We start from the raw sequence: 14,697 nt of genomic DNA on the forward strand, positions 1-14,697 counted from the left end.
GTCTGTTAAAGAGTGACCACCCTAAACCTGTGTACGTGTTCTGTTGGTTCACAATGTGTGTGTAAATCCTGTGGCTGGTGCTCTTGTAAAGGAGAATAAAAGCTGGTGCTTGTGTGCCTTCTTCATCTCTGCTTGTCCTTTGTCCTGCACGAACCCGTAAGCGTTATATTGGTGTCAGAAGCGGGCAGGATGGACACCCCATGGCAGATGCTAGTGGACTCTGTCAAGCACAGGCTGACCCTAAAGGAGACCAGACCCAGTGGCAGCGAACACCCGGAGCCTGAGCAACTTCTGGGTGCGTCGGACGGTGCTGGCCTGCATCCGCCATGCTGGCCTGAGGTTTAACCCCAGCAAGTGGGAGCTCCTGCAGTGGGGGGTGACCTTCCTGGGGCACGCTGGGGCACCGTGAGGGGTGGCTACAGACCCAGGTAAGGTCGCTGCAGTGAGGGGCTGGCCGACACCCCGCACCGTCGCAGAGCTGCGCAGCTTTCTGGGGTTGGCCTCGTATAACCAGAGGTTCGTCCCGGACTTCGCCAGCATCGCCAACCCTGCTTCTCCGCCTCACTCAAAAGGGCCGCCGTTTTGGCTGTGAGACGGCCTTCTGCTGGCTACGTGAAGCTGTGGTGGGGTGCCCCGACCCACGGTTACCGTATATTCCAGATACCGACGCAAGTGACTCGGGGGTGGCCGCGATGTTGGCGCAGGAGGGGCCAGAGGGCCTGTCTTCCAGCCCAGGGACTTACTGTAGTTTGGGTGTACAGCCCTAAGCTGGCGCTGTCGTGGGAGGGGCCCGCTGTGGTCCACGGGGTGGTGGGACAGGTCTGCTGCCAGGGCCGGTTGCGAAACCGGGGGAGAGTGGTGGTCCTACACCGAGACCGCCTGGCACCCTACTGGGTCCGGGAGGACGAGCCCCGCAGGGAGACTCCAGAGGGGCAGCCGGGGCCGGAGCCGGCCGACAACGGGGTGACCGCGGATCGCCAGCTACCACCGCGGCGGTCCCTCGCGCAGGGCTCCACAGCCATTAGCTGACTTTGAGTACAGCCTGAGGGGAGTGTTCGACGTCTGCGGGACGCCAGGCACTTCAGGTGGGGGCAGTGAAGCGGGAGGAAGTGCACCTAGGCGCCGAGGGAACAGCAAAGCAGGCTGGGAGTTGTAGCTGGGGGGGAGTCCGAAGGTCTATAAGATGACCAGCAGCTGACCTTGCTCATGTAAATAGAACTGTGTTCGTTTAAGTGTTCTCTGAAGCTTAGTGCAACACAAGTGTGTAGTGTCTGTTAAAGAGTTACCACCCTAAAACTGTGTACGTGTTCCGTCGATTCCCTGATGTGTGTGAAAATCCTGTGGTTGGTGCTCTTGTAAAGGAGGATAAAAGCTGGTGCTTGTGTGCCTACTTTGTCTCCGCTTGCCCTTTCTCCTGCACGAACCCGAGAGCGTTACAATACTACAATATTTAAGGAGGGTGAAAAAGATGTTTTGCATTTTCCCGACAGATTATTTTTCGTGCGTGTTGCTCTGATTAAAATGTACGCTTGAACACAGTTTTAATTTATATTACATTTAACACATTTCATTTAAAAATTATTTGCAATGTTTTCGTCCAGTAAATGGCTTTTCTTAGTGCCGCTGACCTTATGTTTGATACTGTAAATCGGTTTTCTGGATAATCCACTTGGAAAATAACATAGTATCATAAAGCAAGCGCTTTGCTTATGTCACATGTATGCTTAATTCACTGGCATTGGTTTAAACATAAGACAACGACTCTCCTTTCCAGTGATTTTAAACCGCGACATTATTTTTTGTACGTTCTTCTGATCAATAAAGCCCTGACCTCAACGTGGCTGTTCAGTTATTTCAGTCATTTAAACAAAATTATTTTTCTTTTGTTATATTTTTGGACAAAAAATGCTTAATCATCTTACGACTATCAATTTCATATTCGAGTTATCTATACGTAACAACACAAAACTATTAAAGTAGTTCTCCGGAACTAAGTTCAATCAACAAGCGTTTCTTTCGAGAAGAGCTCAAGGACGCAATGTAGGCGTGGTTTTTAGACGCTTGATTTTGATTGGCACAAATGAAAACGTATGGACAGGCAGGATGGCTGAGCTGTAACCAATGGGGCGTTAGGAGGTGGGCTCTATGCCCGTTGCGAAGGCGGTGGCGTCCTTCCCTGCAGAAGTTTGAACTGTTAGTCTGGGAGGAGCGCCGATTCGTCGGACGTTGGTTCAGTGTAACCGGCTAGGAGGCTGCTTTACCTTCGTGTGAGTTTAGAGGACCGGACGATGAGTCCTGCCGAGAAGCGAGCCACGGGCCCTGTCAGGGCATCAGTACACAGCCGCAAAAGCGAGAACCAGCCCGCCTCGATGAGACCCAAAGCCCTGAGACTGGTCGTGAACCAGAAGGTGCTTGCCGAGAGGAACCAGGCAGTGATGCCCGTGGGAGCCTGGGTGGAGATCGGCCAAGACTACCAGGAGCACCCCGCTGTAAGTACTGCAACGCCTTTGGGCACCTGTGGGACCAGGAGATTAGGCATCGATGTGTGAGACCCGTCAGAGTGGTGTCGAAACCACTACATTCAACACGATTTAACATCCCGTAGCTCAGTGCTGTGCTGTAAATGTTGTCGGTATTCCGTGCTTGGGTTGTCACGTTTTGTATCGGGGTTTGTGATCGTACTGCATGTGAAAACAAACTAATGTAGTATTAAAAAGACTTGCACAGAGTAATGCGCATTCATACTGTCTCTGCAGTTCTCTGGCAAGATACTGGATGTTGACGTTTGACCGGTGGGTTGTCCTACACTCATACAGAACGCGTTCTTGTCGGGATATTAGGACATCATGGGAAAAGTGGCGTTCAGCGGTTCCGAAGAGACGTGTTTAGTGACTTAATCGGCTTTCATTTCACTAGTCAATAATAATAAACCCCGATGTGTCTATACTGGTCAGTTCTGTAGAGTCTATTCTACATGAGAAGTCGTCGACAGGTGGTGCTATAAGAGCATGCTACTGTTTTCATTGTTATCATCAGAACAAATGAACAATTAATAATAATAATTGCTTCAAGTTCAAGTTTATTGTCATTACACTCATATACATGGTATATGGTATAACGAAATGCTATTTAGCTAGCTCTCGGACATAAGTAGTACAAAGAGAAAAAAACGCAACAACAACAAAAATACAATTGTGTAGCAAAAAAAAGACAGAGACAACAGGCAGTGTGCAAAAAACAACAACAGATGATGTGCAAAAAAGAACAACAGATGATGTGCAAAAAAAACAACAGGCAATGTGCAAAAAACAACAACAGGCAATGTGCAAAACAACAAAAAAGTAACAGGTTATGTGCAAAAATGCTTACACTTATATAGCGCTTTTCTGGACTCCCCTCCACCACCACCTGGATGATGCACCAGAACTCTCCCCACACATCAGCTATCAGTGGGGAGGAGAACAGGCCGTGATTGGTACAGGCCAGGGAGAAGTTTATCCAGAAAACTGGGGTAACACCCCCAGAAGCAACCTTAGCTTACCCAGGAGTCTCCCTTCCTGGTACTGACCAGGCTCATACCTGCTGAGCTTCAGCAGGTTGTCAGTTGTGAATTGCAGGGTGATGTGGCTGCTGGCAATATCATATAAAGCCCATTAGACATTTTTTCTTTCTTCAGGCGCCAATGTCTCTGTTTAATTTATAAACATTTCTCTGGAATGTATCATTTTCATGAAGAAATACTGCTTCTGGTGGTAATGTTACAAGGAATCGTTTGAAACAGCACAAAGATACTAGGTTGCGTTCTGGAATCAGTATTTGGACATTTTCTGAGTCGGGTTACAACAACATCTTCTTAAGCAGAGAAATTTGGGTTGAGGAATCTGGCCCGTCCGGCTCCGGTTTTGTAGCCTTAAGTCATCCTGGGAACTGAGACCCAGTGAGATGCAGCTGCTCCCGGGTGGGTGAGACCGAGAGCTGTGCCTCGGAGAAAAGGGCTGGCGCAGCTGGGCGCGCGGTGATGCCTGCCCCCCCCCGCCCGACAGATTCAGGCCGTGCTGCTGGAGGAGATGCTGTCGGAAGTGAGCCGGGAGAAGACGGAGAGCCTGCGCAGGTTCCAGGCCGAGGTGCGGCGCCGCGTGGCCCAGCAGGCCCAGGCGCGGAAAAGGCGCCAGCTGCAGAAGTCCTACGAAGTGGTAAGACCACCCACATACAGTATCGATTAATGAATAGGTAACATCCTCCTATTAGCAGTTAATTAGCTGTCATTTCTATGTAACCTGCGAAACGCTGCAGGCTCTGTTGTTCACACACCTTTCCAACAAACACCGATTCCACAGGCACTGGGCAGTGTTCCTTCAGCTGTTCTCTGATACTTGTATTTCTTGGCTGAAACATGGATCAAAACGCACAAATACACAGGGAATTAATGGAATACCCAAAAGTATGGAATACCATTACCCAAAAATATGTTTTTACCATGTCTTATGTAGTGCCTTTGCTCTGGTTTATTTAAACCTCAAACCTCTGCAGGAGAATTAAGGCCTGAGGCCTGGAAGCAGGCTGGCAGGGATGTGTTTCAGACTCTCTGTCCTTGCCTCGTAGGCGGAGCATGAAGGAAGAGTTGTCCAGCAGTCATGTGATGCTGCCCAGCGCCTGACCACCCGCAAGAACATGTGTACCTCCGACCACCAGGGGGAGCTGGCCATCTGCGGCCCTGGTTCCCGCTGGGTGAGCGCCCAGGGCCTGGGGGCTGGCGACACAGACAGTGGTGCCTTCCAGCAACAAGAACACCAGGTGAGAGCAGAGAGGGAATATGTCAGGGTTTGGACTCCTGGGGCAAATTCTGATCCTGGGAAGTATCAATAATGAACCTGAAGGGTACCTCTGTACCACCACATGTGGCTTGCAGCATTTATGTTGAATGCATTGTAACTCGGCAAATGGTACTCATAAATTTGTCTGAGTGAGATGCACAATGATAAAATCAGGACAGAATACGCGGTGTAATGAAGTGATTCATCTGTTTAAGAATCGCAGCGAATGCTGTGCTGCAAAAATCTCTTGTGAAGATGTGATCTGAAGGAAATTTGATGTGTTTTTGTGTCTCTCTCAGCTCGGCAAAGTGCTGAAGCAGGTCAGGCGCAGACTGGCTTCCTGTCAGACCATCTCTGCCGGGAAGCTAACATCAGAACTCCCAGGAGGCATCTGGAGGGTTTCGCCAACCAGGGATGTAAGTCTACACCCTGAAACCTTTCTGTCATGCTGGGTGCCAACTCTTTGTTTTGAATTAAGGGCACAGAATTAGTTCTGCATTCTCTTTCATCGTCTGGTATTATGCAACTAAACATAGAGCAAGAATCACCATTGCAGAAACATCAGCTCAGTGCAGTGCAGCTTTTTTATATGCTTTCCCCCTAAAGATTTTCCTGAGTAAGCATATTAGCAAACATCTGCAAAGAGTTTTTGATAAAGTGCTGGCCAATTGCCCTATCAGAGCACTCTCATGTGATCGTCTCATTTCTTAATCTTTGCTCTTGAGCCGAAGTTTTCATTTCCTTGTAACTTTCTCTCCCCTGACCTGGATTAGAGAAGTGTTCTTCTGTTGTGGTGTTTCTTTTAATCTAACAGTAATCTAACAGCTCACCTTCAGTCCTTCTTAGATTTTGCTGTGTGTGCAAAAAAACACAGATCTCTTTTGCAGTGGTCTGTTGAGGTCTTTTCATATTAATTAATATAACTGACCAGCTGATTAGATTGTTTCTTTAGTTTAATCTTACTTTCAAATGAGATGTAAAGACCTTTTCTAAGAATTAAATACAGCGACCATGATTTTAATAATGCTGCTCCTGGTTAACCCACTTGACCTATGCTTCTACTGTCGCAATACTCTTTTTGTTGTTTTTTTTGAGTTGAAATTCAGCCAAAGTGCAGCTCCAAGGAGATTTTAAGTTTTCAGTCTGGTAAATTGAGTGTAGCTGTAGAAAATGCCTTGCAAGAAGCTTATACCTGCTGGCATCTTTCTCGCACTGTCTAGAAGCCAGTATCCCGTCTGCTGCCCCCTGCTGGAGAAGGGGAGGAGGAGCCAGAGGAGGAGGTCCCACTGAGTGGCCAGCATGATCTCCCTTTGGGCCTAGAGGAGGCAGGGCCCCCTGAGGGCCACAGTGGCAAGACGGTCACCTTCCAGAGCCAGCAGGTGAGTGGACAGGGCTGCTGTCTGGGTCCCCTGAGGCTCTGTGCCAGCAGACACACATGCCTTTCAGTTCACACAATGTTCCTAATTATTTTTTGGGTTTAATGCGCCTCGGCAGTTTATATAGTTTGCTATTAGAACACACTTGATAAACTTGGGCACGGCTACCAACAGCAACGTGACAGGGTGTTCGAGTCCATATGCACTGCGACTTACAAACTGCAATTCTAAAAACCTTTCAGAAATAAGTGTGAGATTTGTTTTTATCTGCTCAATCCTCGGGTTGGAAGGGCTCCCAGAACACAGCACCACCAGCAGAGGCTAAAATATTTGCCTCTTCCCTTTGTGCGGTAAATAAGTCACTTTCAAATGCATGCTGTAGGTGACCCGGCTTTAATAAAAAGGGAAAGTTTCAAATTTAAATGCATGGGTTTCAAAGCTCTCAGAGAAGCTGGAAAACTAACACTGGTCTCTAAACAGAATTCAGTTTTTAAACATTTAGACTCGCCACCTTTCTCTCTTGTGCAGTGCATGGTGTTGCTAGTTGCCAGTCCTGTTTGTGACCCCTCGAGTTTGCTCTCCTCTGTCTCTTAGCTATGTGAGCGGATGTTGAGAGAGCCCTATCCCACTGGTCCCAGCCCGGGATTCAGCACAGACTACAGAGCGACCCAGGTCCTCTGGCCCAGAGAGGATCAGGAGGAGCTCAAGAGACAGGTAAATACAGGCAGGCTCCACTCCTTACTCTGGACTGACAGAGTGGGTTTGAATTGGACACTGCTGTTGTACTCTCTCTAACCTGACTACTCCAGCTCCCCATCACTCACAAAAAGGGGCTCAGTCTGAGTCTGAAAGGTGAGTATTCCCGACTGTGGCTATGCGGACAGCAGTGCTGGGATAACCCTGCATTGGAACACAGGGTCCCATCCAAGGGACGTATCGTGCTCTCAGTCCTCTTAACACCAGAGGACAAGCTCTATATATTCCTGTCCAGTCATTCAGCCTAGGAAAGTCATATAAACTAGATCTCAATTGAAGGGTTTTGACATTTGCCTTAATATGTGTGCTGCTGAATGCATATAAAAAAATAACGAGAGATCATCTATTTCGGTTCCTTCTCCTATGTGCATGAGTAACGAAAGGCACAGATGTTTTTTTAATAATTGAGTTGTTTCAGTTCCTCCTCTGAGTATCAGTAAAGTTATGTGTGTGCTGTAAAGCTAAAGAAATGACAATTCTTTTTCCATTATGCCTGCAGGTCACAAGTAAATACTAAAGCAAGGAAATACTAAATAATAAAGCACCTACAGAATTTAGTATGCTCTGGCTTTAATACTGTAGTCTCTTTGCATCTTTTTTTACATGGATGTTCTGTAAAATGTTTATATTTACTTAATCTTTACTTAAACACACCTACTTCAGAGGGGCAAACAAAGCCCTGGTGTCAATGAAAGCGTTGCATGTCCTGTTTGTCACAGTGTCATGTATGATGACAGCTGTATTTCTTTGCGGCCAGGCCATGTGTGCCATGCATACTGCTTGGGATATAAAAAGGCAAAAGCTGAAGGAAAAGTTTTGAAAACAAAGCCCCGATCGTCCCTCAGCAGCAGATCTCTGGTTCTTCCAGCGTCAGTCTCAGTTCCTGATGTACCGCCGCCTCTTCATGGACATGGAGAGGGAGCAGGTGAAGGAGCAGAGGCGCCACAGGGAGCACCTGCAGAGAATTGCCAGGTGGGGTCATCCACAGTTGTTTCAACGTTTCCCCCTTCAACAGCAGTGTCGTACTTGCACAACAATCTGTCCTACATCTTCCACTGAATTGGACAGGTTCGGTATTACAGAGGCTCAGACATGGACAGGTCTAAGGAGCAAGGAAAAACATTAGCCAGTCATCCTGCAACTCACAACCCACTGAAGCTCAGCAGGTGTAAGGCTGGTCAGTACCTGGATGAGGGACTCCTGGGAAAGCTAAGGCTGCTGCTGGAATTGGTGTTAGTGAGGCCAGTAGGGAGTGCTCGCTGTGTGGTCTGTGTGGATCCTAATGCCCCAGTTTAGTGATGGAGACACTATACTGTAAAAAAGACGCCGAACTTTACATGAGATGTTAAACTGAGGTCCTAACTCTCCATGTTTATTAAAAATCCCAGGTCATTTCTTGAGAGTAGGGGTGTTATCCTGGTCTTCTGCCCAAATTTCCTCCTCGCCCTTACCAATCATGGCCTCCTAATAATCCCCATCAATGAATTGGCTTCATCATTATGTTCTCCTCCCTACTGATAGCAGCACTTTGGCTGCCTTCGTATCCTCCAGGTGGAGGCTAGTCATTGGTGGTGGTGGAGGGGAGTCCCCATTACCTGTGAAGTGCTTTAAGTGGAGTGTCCAGAGAAGCACTATAAAATTGTAAGGAATTATTATTAAACACATCCCAGAGACTCGTGTCCACTCCCTCCCCTGCATTTTATCAGCTTCTGCAATGAGCCCTGTTTATCTTTTGCTCTCTTCACCCTTTCTCTTAGAGGGAAGGAGTGACGATCAGTGTGATAAATTATGCTGCCTTTTTACATAGATGAATGCTAGAGCTGCATGCAATATATACTGTATATATGGTGGAACTGAAAAGAAAACCTTTAAAGAGATATAGTTTATTAAATCTTAAACTGTACAGTGACACGAGTCACAAGTAAAACTGAGAAATATATACTAAATGCAGACAGTTAAAGTAAGTCATATTAATGGTTGCTGCATATTAATAGTCCATTTGAAAATGGTTTTGATTGTGATATATACCGCACTAAAAATAGGGGTTTGATTCTTATTTTTTGTGTAAGTTGCTTTGTCTCTCACCATCTAGCTACATGGGCAAATCATCACCCTGGCCCCTCGATCTGAAGTGTGAACTTCAAGTCAAGACTTTGTGTTGCTTCAGTTATAATTAACAAATGTCTGTGAAAAGTATCTCAGCATGAGCCTCTTCTCTGCTCCTGCAGGATCAAGGCAGACAAGGAGCGACAGAGGAGGGAGGAGGAGAGGCGAATGGAGAGACTGACAGAGCCGGAAGGAGAGGGGAGAGACCCCACAGAGAGGGAGTGCGAGGTCCTGGAGCGACTCAGGCTGGAGGAAGAGGAGGCCCAGGAGGAGAAGGAGAGGAGGGAGAAAGCGCAGAAAGACAGGGAGGTCACCAGGTACCCCTTCACACAGTCACAGGAGATGAGCAGTCACAGGAGATGCCATAGTCCTGTTGTTGGGCATGGGGAGGATCAGTACTACCTCCTGGTCAGTCCCTGCCTGCAGAAAACTCTGATTATTACTCACCCCGGTGTCCTGGCCAAACCTCCCCCTGGCCTTTCCCAATCATAGCCTCCTAATGATCCCCATCTCTGAACTGGCTTCGTCATTCTGATCTCCTCCCCACTGAGAGCTGGTGTGTGGGGAGAGTTCTGGTGCATCATCCAGGTGGGGCTGCACACTGGTGGTGGTGGAGGGGATCCCCATTACCTGTAAAGCACTTTGAGTGGAGTGTCCAGAAAAGCGCTATATAAGTGTAAGGAATTTTTTTTATTATTATTCACCTAGAGAATTTATTTAAAATTAGTTACAGCAACCTTTCATATTCTTCTTAAGAGGACAGTATCAAGTGTGCTATAAAATAAGTTGAGTATGCACTTATTTAACCTTTAAATACCTGAGAAGTGAAATCAGTTATGGAAAATTGATGTGTCATCAACTTAACGCATAAAACTGTCTTTATCAAATGTTTTATTAGGGGAAAAATGCAGAGGGATATTTGCAGAGCACAAGATTATAGGGAAGCAAATCCCATTTTTATAGGAGACTATTAATGCTTTATTATTAGGCTTTAATCTGTGTCTCTATTGCCTTAACGTACTACTAGTGGTTAGGAAATCCACAGCTTCAGATGATTTCCCCATTATAACCTCATGAACAACTCAACGTCTGTCTCAAGAAAACAGCTTTATCTTTGCTTTCATTGAGCTCCAAAGGCCTTTAGTATTTGATTTGTGCTGGCAGCTGATAAGTTAAATCAAGTCATGAAGTTATCAGTTAACATTGATTTTACCTCAGCAGTCCTCCAAAACTTTAACTTTACATACTTGAAGGAGGTACAATGAGTTCTTTATCCTTTTAATTAAAAAAGCACTCAAGTGCTCGGTATCGGATGTATGCAGTAGCCTTGCTTGAGCAGTTTACTTGAGGTCAACTGGGAGTCCTTCAGGCTGATACCACAAAGGCTGAGCGTGGTTTCTAGGGATTCTCAGTTAAAACCACAAATGGTATGCTTTAGCCATCTGAAAGTGAATGGCACTGTGCTTGATAATGGCACTGTGCAATGATAATGCATTACCCCCTGCATCTGAAGCAAAGCTGTGCACTAATTTATTAATGCTGACATGGTAAGTTGAGCTACATGTCAACTGCACCTCTTCTTTGATTATTGAGCACTCGCTCTTTCTAACAAGTGGCCATTAAAGATGTTGTAATAAATGAACTAATTCAAAAGGTAACAAACTGACATCTGCTGTTTAGTCTTGGGTGATGGGTCATCTTAGACTGTTAAATCAAAACTAAATATTGGGAAGCTGTTCCAGATTGGTGGAGGTTATAAAGGAATTGTCATTGGCATCTTTTATAATAAATCCAGAAAGTAAAATTGGTTTAGTAAGAGTCCACTTCTGCTCTGGCACAGGTTCATGGAGGCTCTGCGGGCTCAGATGAGTGAGAAGATGAAGCTCGAGAAGGCTGAGCTGCCCCCTCTCTGCTGTTGTGGAGACGGCTTCTGGGATACACACCCCGACACCTGTGCCAACAACTGTGTCTTCTACAGGAACCCCAGAGGTACAGTCAGGGCCAAGGACAGTCCTGCCCGTTGTCATTTGGAGCAGGGAGGGACGAACCCCACCCGCCAGCTGGGCTGAAATCCGAAAACAGGAGGACCCCCTCCCCTCTCTCTATTTCTCAAGGTCTTTCTCATGCTCGTTTGAGCATGGGGAACAAATCAACCCCATGTGAGCTGTCTTGAGGTGTTTAAAAATCCTTGCCTTTCCTGGAATGTGGATTCTGTAGTTCTCGCTGGAGCTTCACAAAGCCTGCCGTAGTCAGAGGAAATACCTGAGGGTCTCTGTCAGGTGTTTGTGGGATCTATGATGATCGTCAAATCATTGCTAGCATGACATTTAGTACAGAAGTCATTTAAACGTAAAACCTGTAAGGGAGAATAAGGCAATAACAGATTTTTGGGATTGTATTTTTAATAATAATAATAATTGCTTACAATTATATAGTGCTTTTCTGGACACTCCACTCAAAGCTCTTTACAGGTAATGGGGATCCCCTCCACCACCACCAGTGTGCAGCCCCACCTGGATGATGCGACGGCAGCCATAGTGCGCCAGAACGCTCCCCACACATCAGCTATCAGTGGGGAGGAGAGCAGAGTAATGAAGCCAGTTCATAGATGGGGATTATTAGGAGGCCATAATTGGTAAGGGCCAATGGGAAATTTGACCAGGAGGCCGGTGTTACACCCCTACTCTTTTTAAGAAATGCCCTGGGATTTTTAATGACCACAGAGAGTCAGGACCTTGGTTTTACGTCTCATCTGAAGGACGGCGCCTGTTTTCAGTATAGTATACCTATCTTATACTGGGGCATTAGGACCCACGTGGACCACAGGGTGAGCACCCCCTGCTATCTCCACTAACACCTCTTCCAGCAGCAACCTTAGTTTTTCCCAGGAGTCTCCCATCCAGGTACTGACCCGGCTCACACCTGCTTCAGTGGGTTGCTACCATTAACGCCTCTTCCAATTTAAATTGTCAGGTTCCCGTCACACAGCTTGTATCGTATTGCACGGCTGAGCTACTGAAACTGCAGCCCTTCCAGTCCAGTATACTGCACTACTTTGATACAACCGGCTCCTCAGTGGCTCTTCCTAAATTTCGATTGAGCTACAAGGTCTGAGCTGGCTGTAGCCACATTTAATCACGGAGTAGATTGGATGGGCTGCAATTTGAGTATCCCCGTTGTGCTGCGCTGCTGTTTTAATTAAGCGGATCTGTTTCCTCCTTACATTTGGTCACTCCTTACATTTGGTCACTGTGACAACATACTGTAATTCCGTAAAACACATGAATGCTGTAAATTAGCCCCACTTGGAAATGGATTTCAGGATTCACAGAACACAAAAACATCGATCTGAATTCAGGCACTATTACACACAGAATCATACAAGTGCACCTCTCCAAACTCATTTTGCCTTAAGAAACCCATTTAAATCTTAAGGGCATCTCCAGGCTTACATGTGTGGTAAGTGAAAGCCTACATTTGCATGGAACCCATCAGAAGCAATGGATTCCCTCTCTCATGAGTAGGTCCCAAAACAGACCCGTGTCGTCGACCCCCCCCCACAGCAGCTAACCTGCACCTCTCTCCCCCCCCCCTCCCTTCCAGCTTATGCCCGCGCGCTGCAGTCGGTGCTGTCCTGCTGTGATCTGTGGGAGGCGAACCCAGGCCAGCGAGCGTCTGCAAGGAGGATCGCTTCCGCGCAAACACAGCCCCCCAGGAAGTAGGCTCTGGAGCAGGGACGGGGCTGCAGCCCGTCTCAGTAAAAACCGGCCTGTGGCAAGCGCGCAGGACACAGCACTTCGGCTCCCTTCTTTTTTTTTTTGGTAATCTGAACCATTTCTTTAACGATTTTGAGGTTCCTGCTCCCAACACGTGTTGGGACATGTGACACGTGTACAACACGCGTACGTGAAAGCACGTACGTTTTCAGGGCAGTGAATGGGTCCGACGGCAGAGCATTGTCCTTGTGACCCCCTGTTGGCCCCAACTCTCCTGGGGAAAGGTGGTACGTCATGGTCAGCTCCGTCATTGAGAAGGGACAAAGACTGTCGGACGCGTATTAATGAAGCAGTTCCTCTTAGTTTAGTTGTTTTTGCATCCAGTTGTACTTTTTCCTTGTTCCTGTTTTCTAGGATGATTAATAGGAGACTCGTGTATCTCAAGAGGACGTTTTTTGATGCTACTAGCTGAGGAGGAATGACACCAATTAGCTAGACTGATCGTGGAGCACCCACACTATGTGAAGAAGTACCTACAGAGAGACAGTTGTTTAGTCTCTTAGTTCCGGTGGCCAGTTGTGTAGAAAACTCCTCAAGTTTCCCCTTAACTGCTTTTGGAGTAAATTTCACAGAGCATCTGAACACTAATGGTCAATGTGCTTGTTAAGGAAAAGGTTCTCCATGCTTAATATGTAATATAATCACTTTCATACCAAAATGTAAAAGGAAGGGAAAAGCCCACATTATGTCCCATTGTTTCTGAGGGCTGTAACGTAGTAGGAGATCAGGCCATTTCCTCAGTGTGCTGCGCTGTGGGATAGAAGATGTTAGTGTTGGTGCCTGTGCCTCTGGTATGCTGATGAAAGCAACAGCATATCTGGCTAACATGTCACTTCAGACAGCCTCAAACGGTTCACATGCAATAACTGGTAGATAAAAAATTAAATCAACAAAAGGAAATGTGAATCAGGCCACAAATAGCAGCAAAAAACTACCTGCATTTTATGGGTTGGTTGAGATGTCCATAACCGTGTGAACTGACCATCTGTTAGGACAATGCTCTAGTTTTGTAGTAGAGTGGTATATAATTACCTGTTTATTTATGTGTTTCATGTAACAGCCACAGAACCTGAAAACATTCATAAACCTGTTAAGGAAACTAAGATGCAGATAAATTCTGTGTTATCACTGAACCTTTTACAACACCTTTGTTTGGTGACCAAAGTCTGCTGTTGATTGCTAAACTAAACAGACTGCAACTAAAAGTGCAAACTACTGTAAACCTGATATGTGTTGTGAATGTGGTGGATTAGAAATTCTGAATTCTGACTATGGGCGCGTGACATGTAGCAGAAATGAATTTAATACTCCGTGTTTCTTTCATGCTGGTCGTTTTGTGTTTGGTCCAGTGAAATGGACTGGTGAGCACAAGAATACAATCTCAAAAACAATTCACATGTATCAACACCTCCTGTTACGAGAGTGAAACGCTGCATCTGCACACTTGCAGCTATATGAAACTATGAGACTCATTTTAATGAAGAAATTCCCATCATTAATGAATGTTTAAAATCAGGGTGGTGTTCTTTGCTTGTTGTGTTTTGTGAAATAGTTGCCAAAGCTTTTGTGTTGTTGGTTTTGTTTAAATCTTCAAAAATTCAATATCAATTAAAAAGAAGATCATTTTTATAGAAGTGTTTTTTTGTGAAAACAGATAATGCCGTTCTGCCCTCTTTTAGCAATGATAATATTTTGTCATTTTTTTTCTGTTCTCTTAGCTGTTAGCCTTGTAGACTCATGTTGGCTCCTTTTGCTTAATTTTTATTTTTCTTTTATTGCAGAAATCTGACAGAGCAATATCTCAAATTTACTCTGTGCCTCTTACTTTTCCCATATTCTGAAAAATATTATTATAAATGTGGGGGTTAC

The 14,697-nt window shown here is 46.0% G+C and overlaps 1 protein-coding gene across 1 annotated transcript; it reads left to right on the plus strand.

Annotated features, from left to right (window-relative positions):
• Window positions 1–2,140: 2,140 nt before the first annotated feature.
• Window positions 2,141–14,456, plus strand: ccdc15 (coiled-coil domain containing 15). Its single transcript, XM_015337545.2, has 10 exons — window positions 2,141–2,489; window positions 4,044–4,193; window positions 4,603–4,794; window positions 5,114–5,230; window positions 6,035–6,193; window positions 6,785–6,904; window positions 7,815–7,918; window positions 9,175–9,369; window positions 10,893–11,041; window positions 12,656–14,456. The coding sequence occupies exons 1-10, from the start codon at window positions 2,289–2,291 to the stop codon at window positions 12,772–12,774; spliced, it is 1,506 nt and encodes a 501-aa protein (XP_015193031.2). The 5' UTR covers window positions 2,141–2,288; the 3' UTR covers window positions 12,775–14,456.
• Window positions 14,457–14,697: the final 241 nt, after the last annotated feature.

The sequence above is a fragment of the Lepisosteus oculatus genome, chromosome 23 (assembly GCF_040954835.1).
Source record: "Lepisosteus oculatus isolate fLepOcu1 chromosome 23, fLepOcu1.hap2, whole genome shotgun sequence".
Taxonomy (NCBI): domain Eukaryota; kingdom Metazoa; phylum Chordata; class Actinopteri; order Semionotiformes; family Lepisosteidae; genus Lepisosteus; species Lepisosteus oculatus.

Excerpts from the sequence above, each read along its gene's own strand:
- ccdc15 (XM_015337545.2), top strand. The coding sequence starts at position 2,289 with ATGAGTCCTGCCGAGAAGCGAGCCACGGGCCCTGTCAGGGCATCAGTA. Across the intron at positions 6,905-7,814 it reads AGGAGGAGCTCAAGAGACAG|CGTCAGTCTCAGTTCCTGAT; the intron begins GTAAATACAGGC and ends TGGTTCTTCCAG. Across the intron at positions 11,042-12,655 it reads CTTCTACAGGAACCCCAGAG|CTTATGCCCGCGCGCTGCAG; the intron begins GTACAGTCAGGG and ends CCTCCCTTCCAG.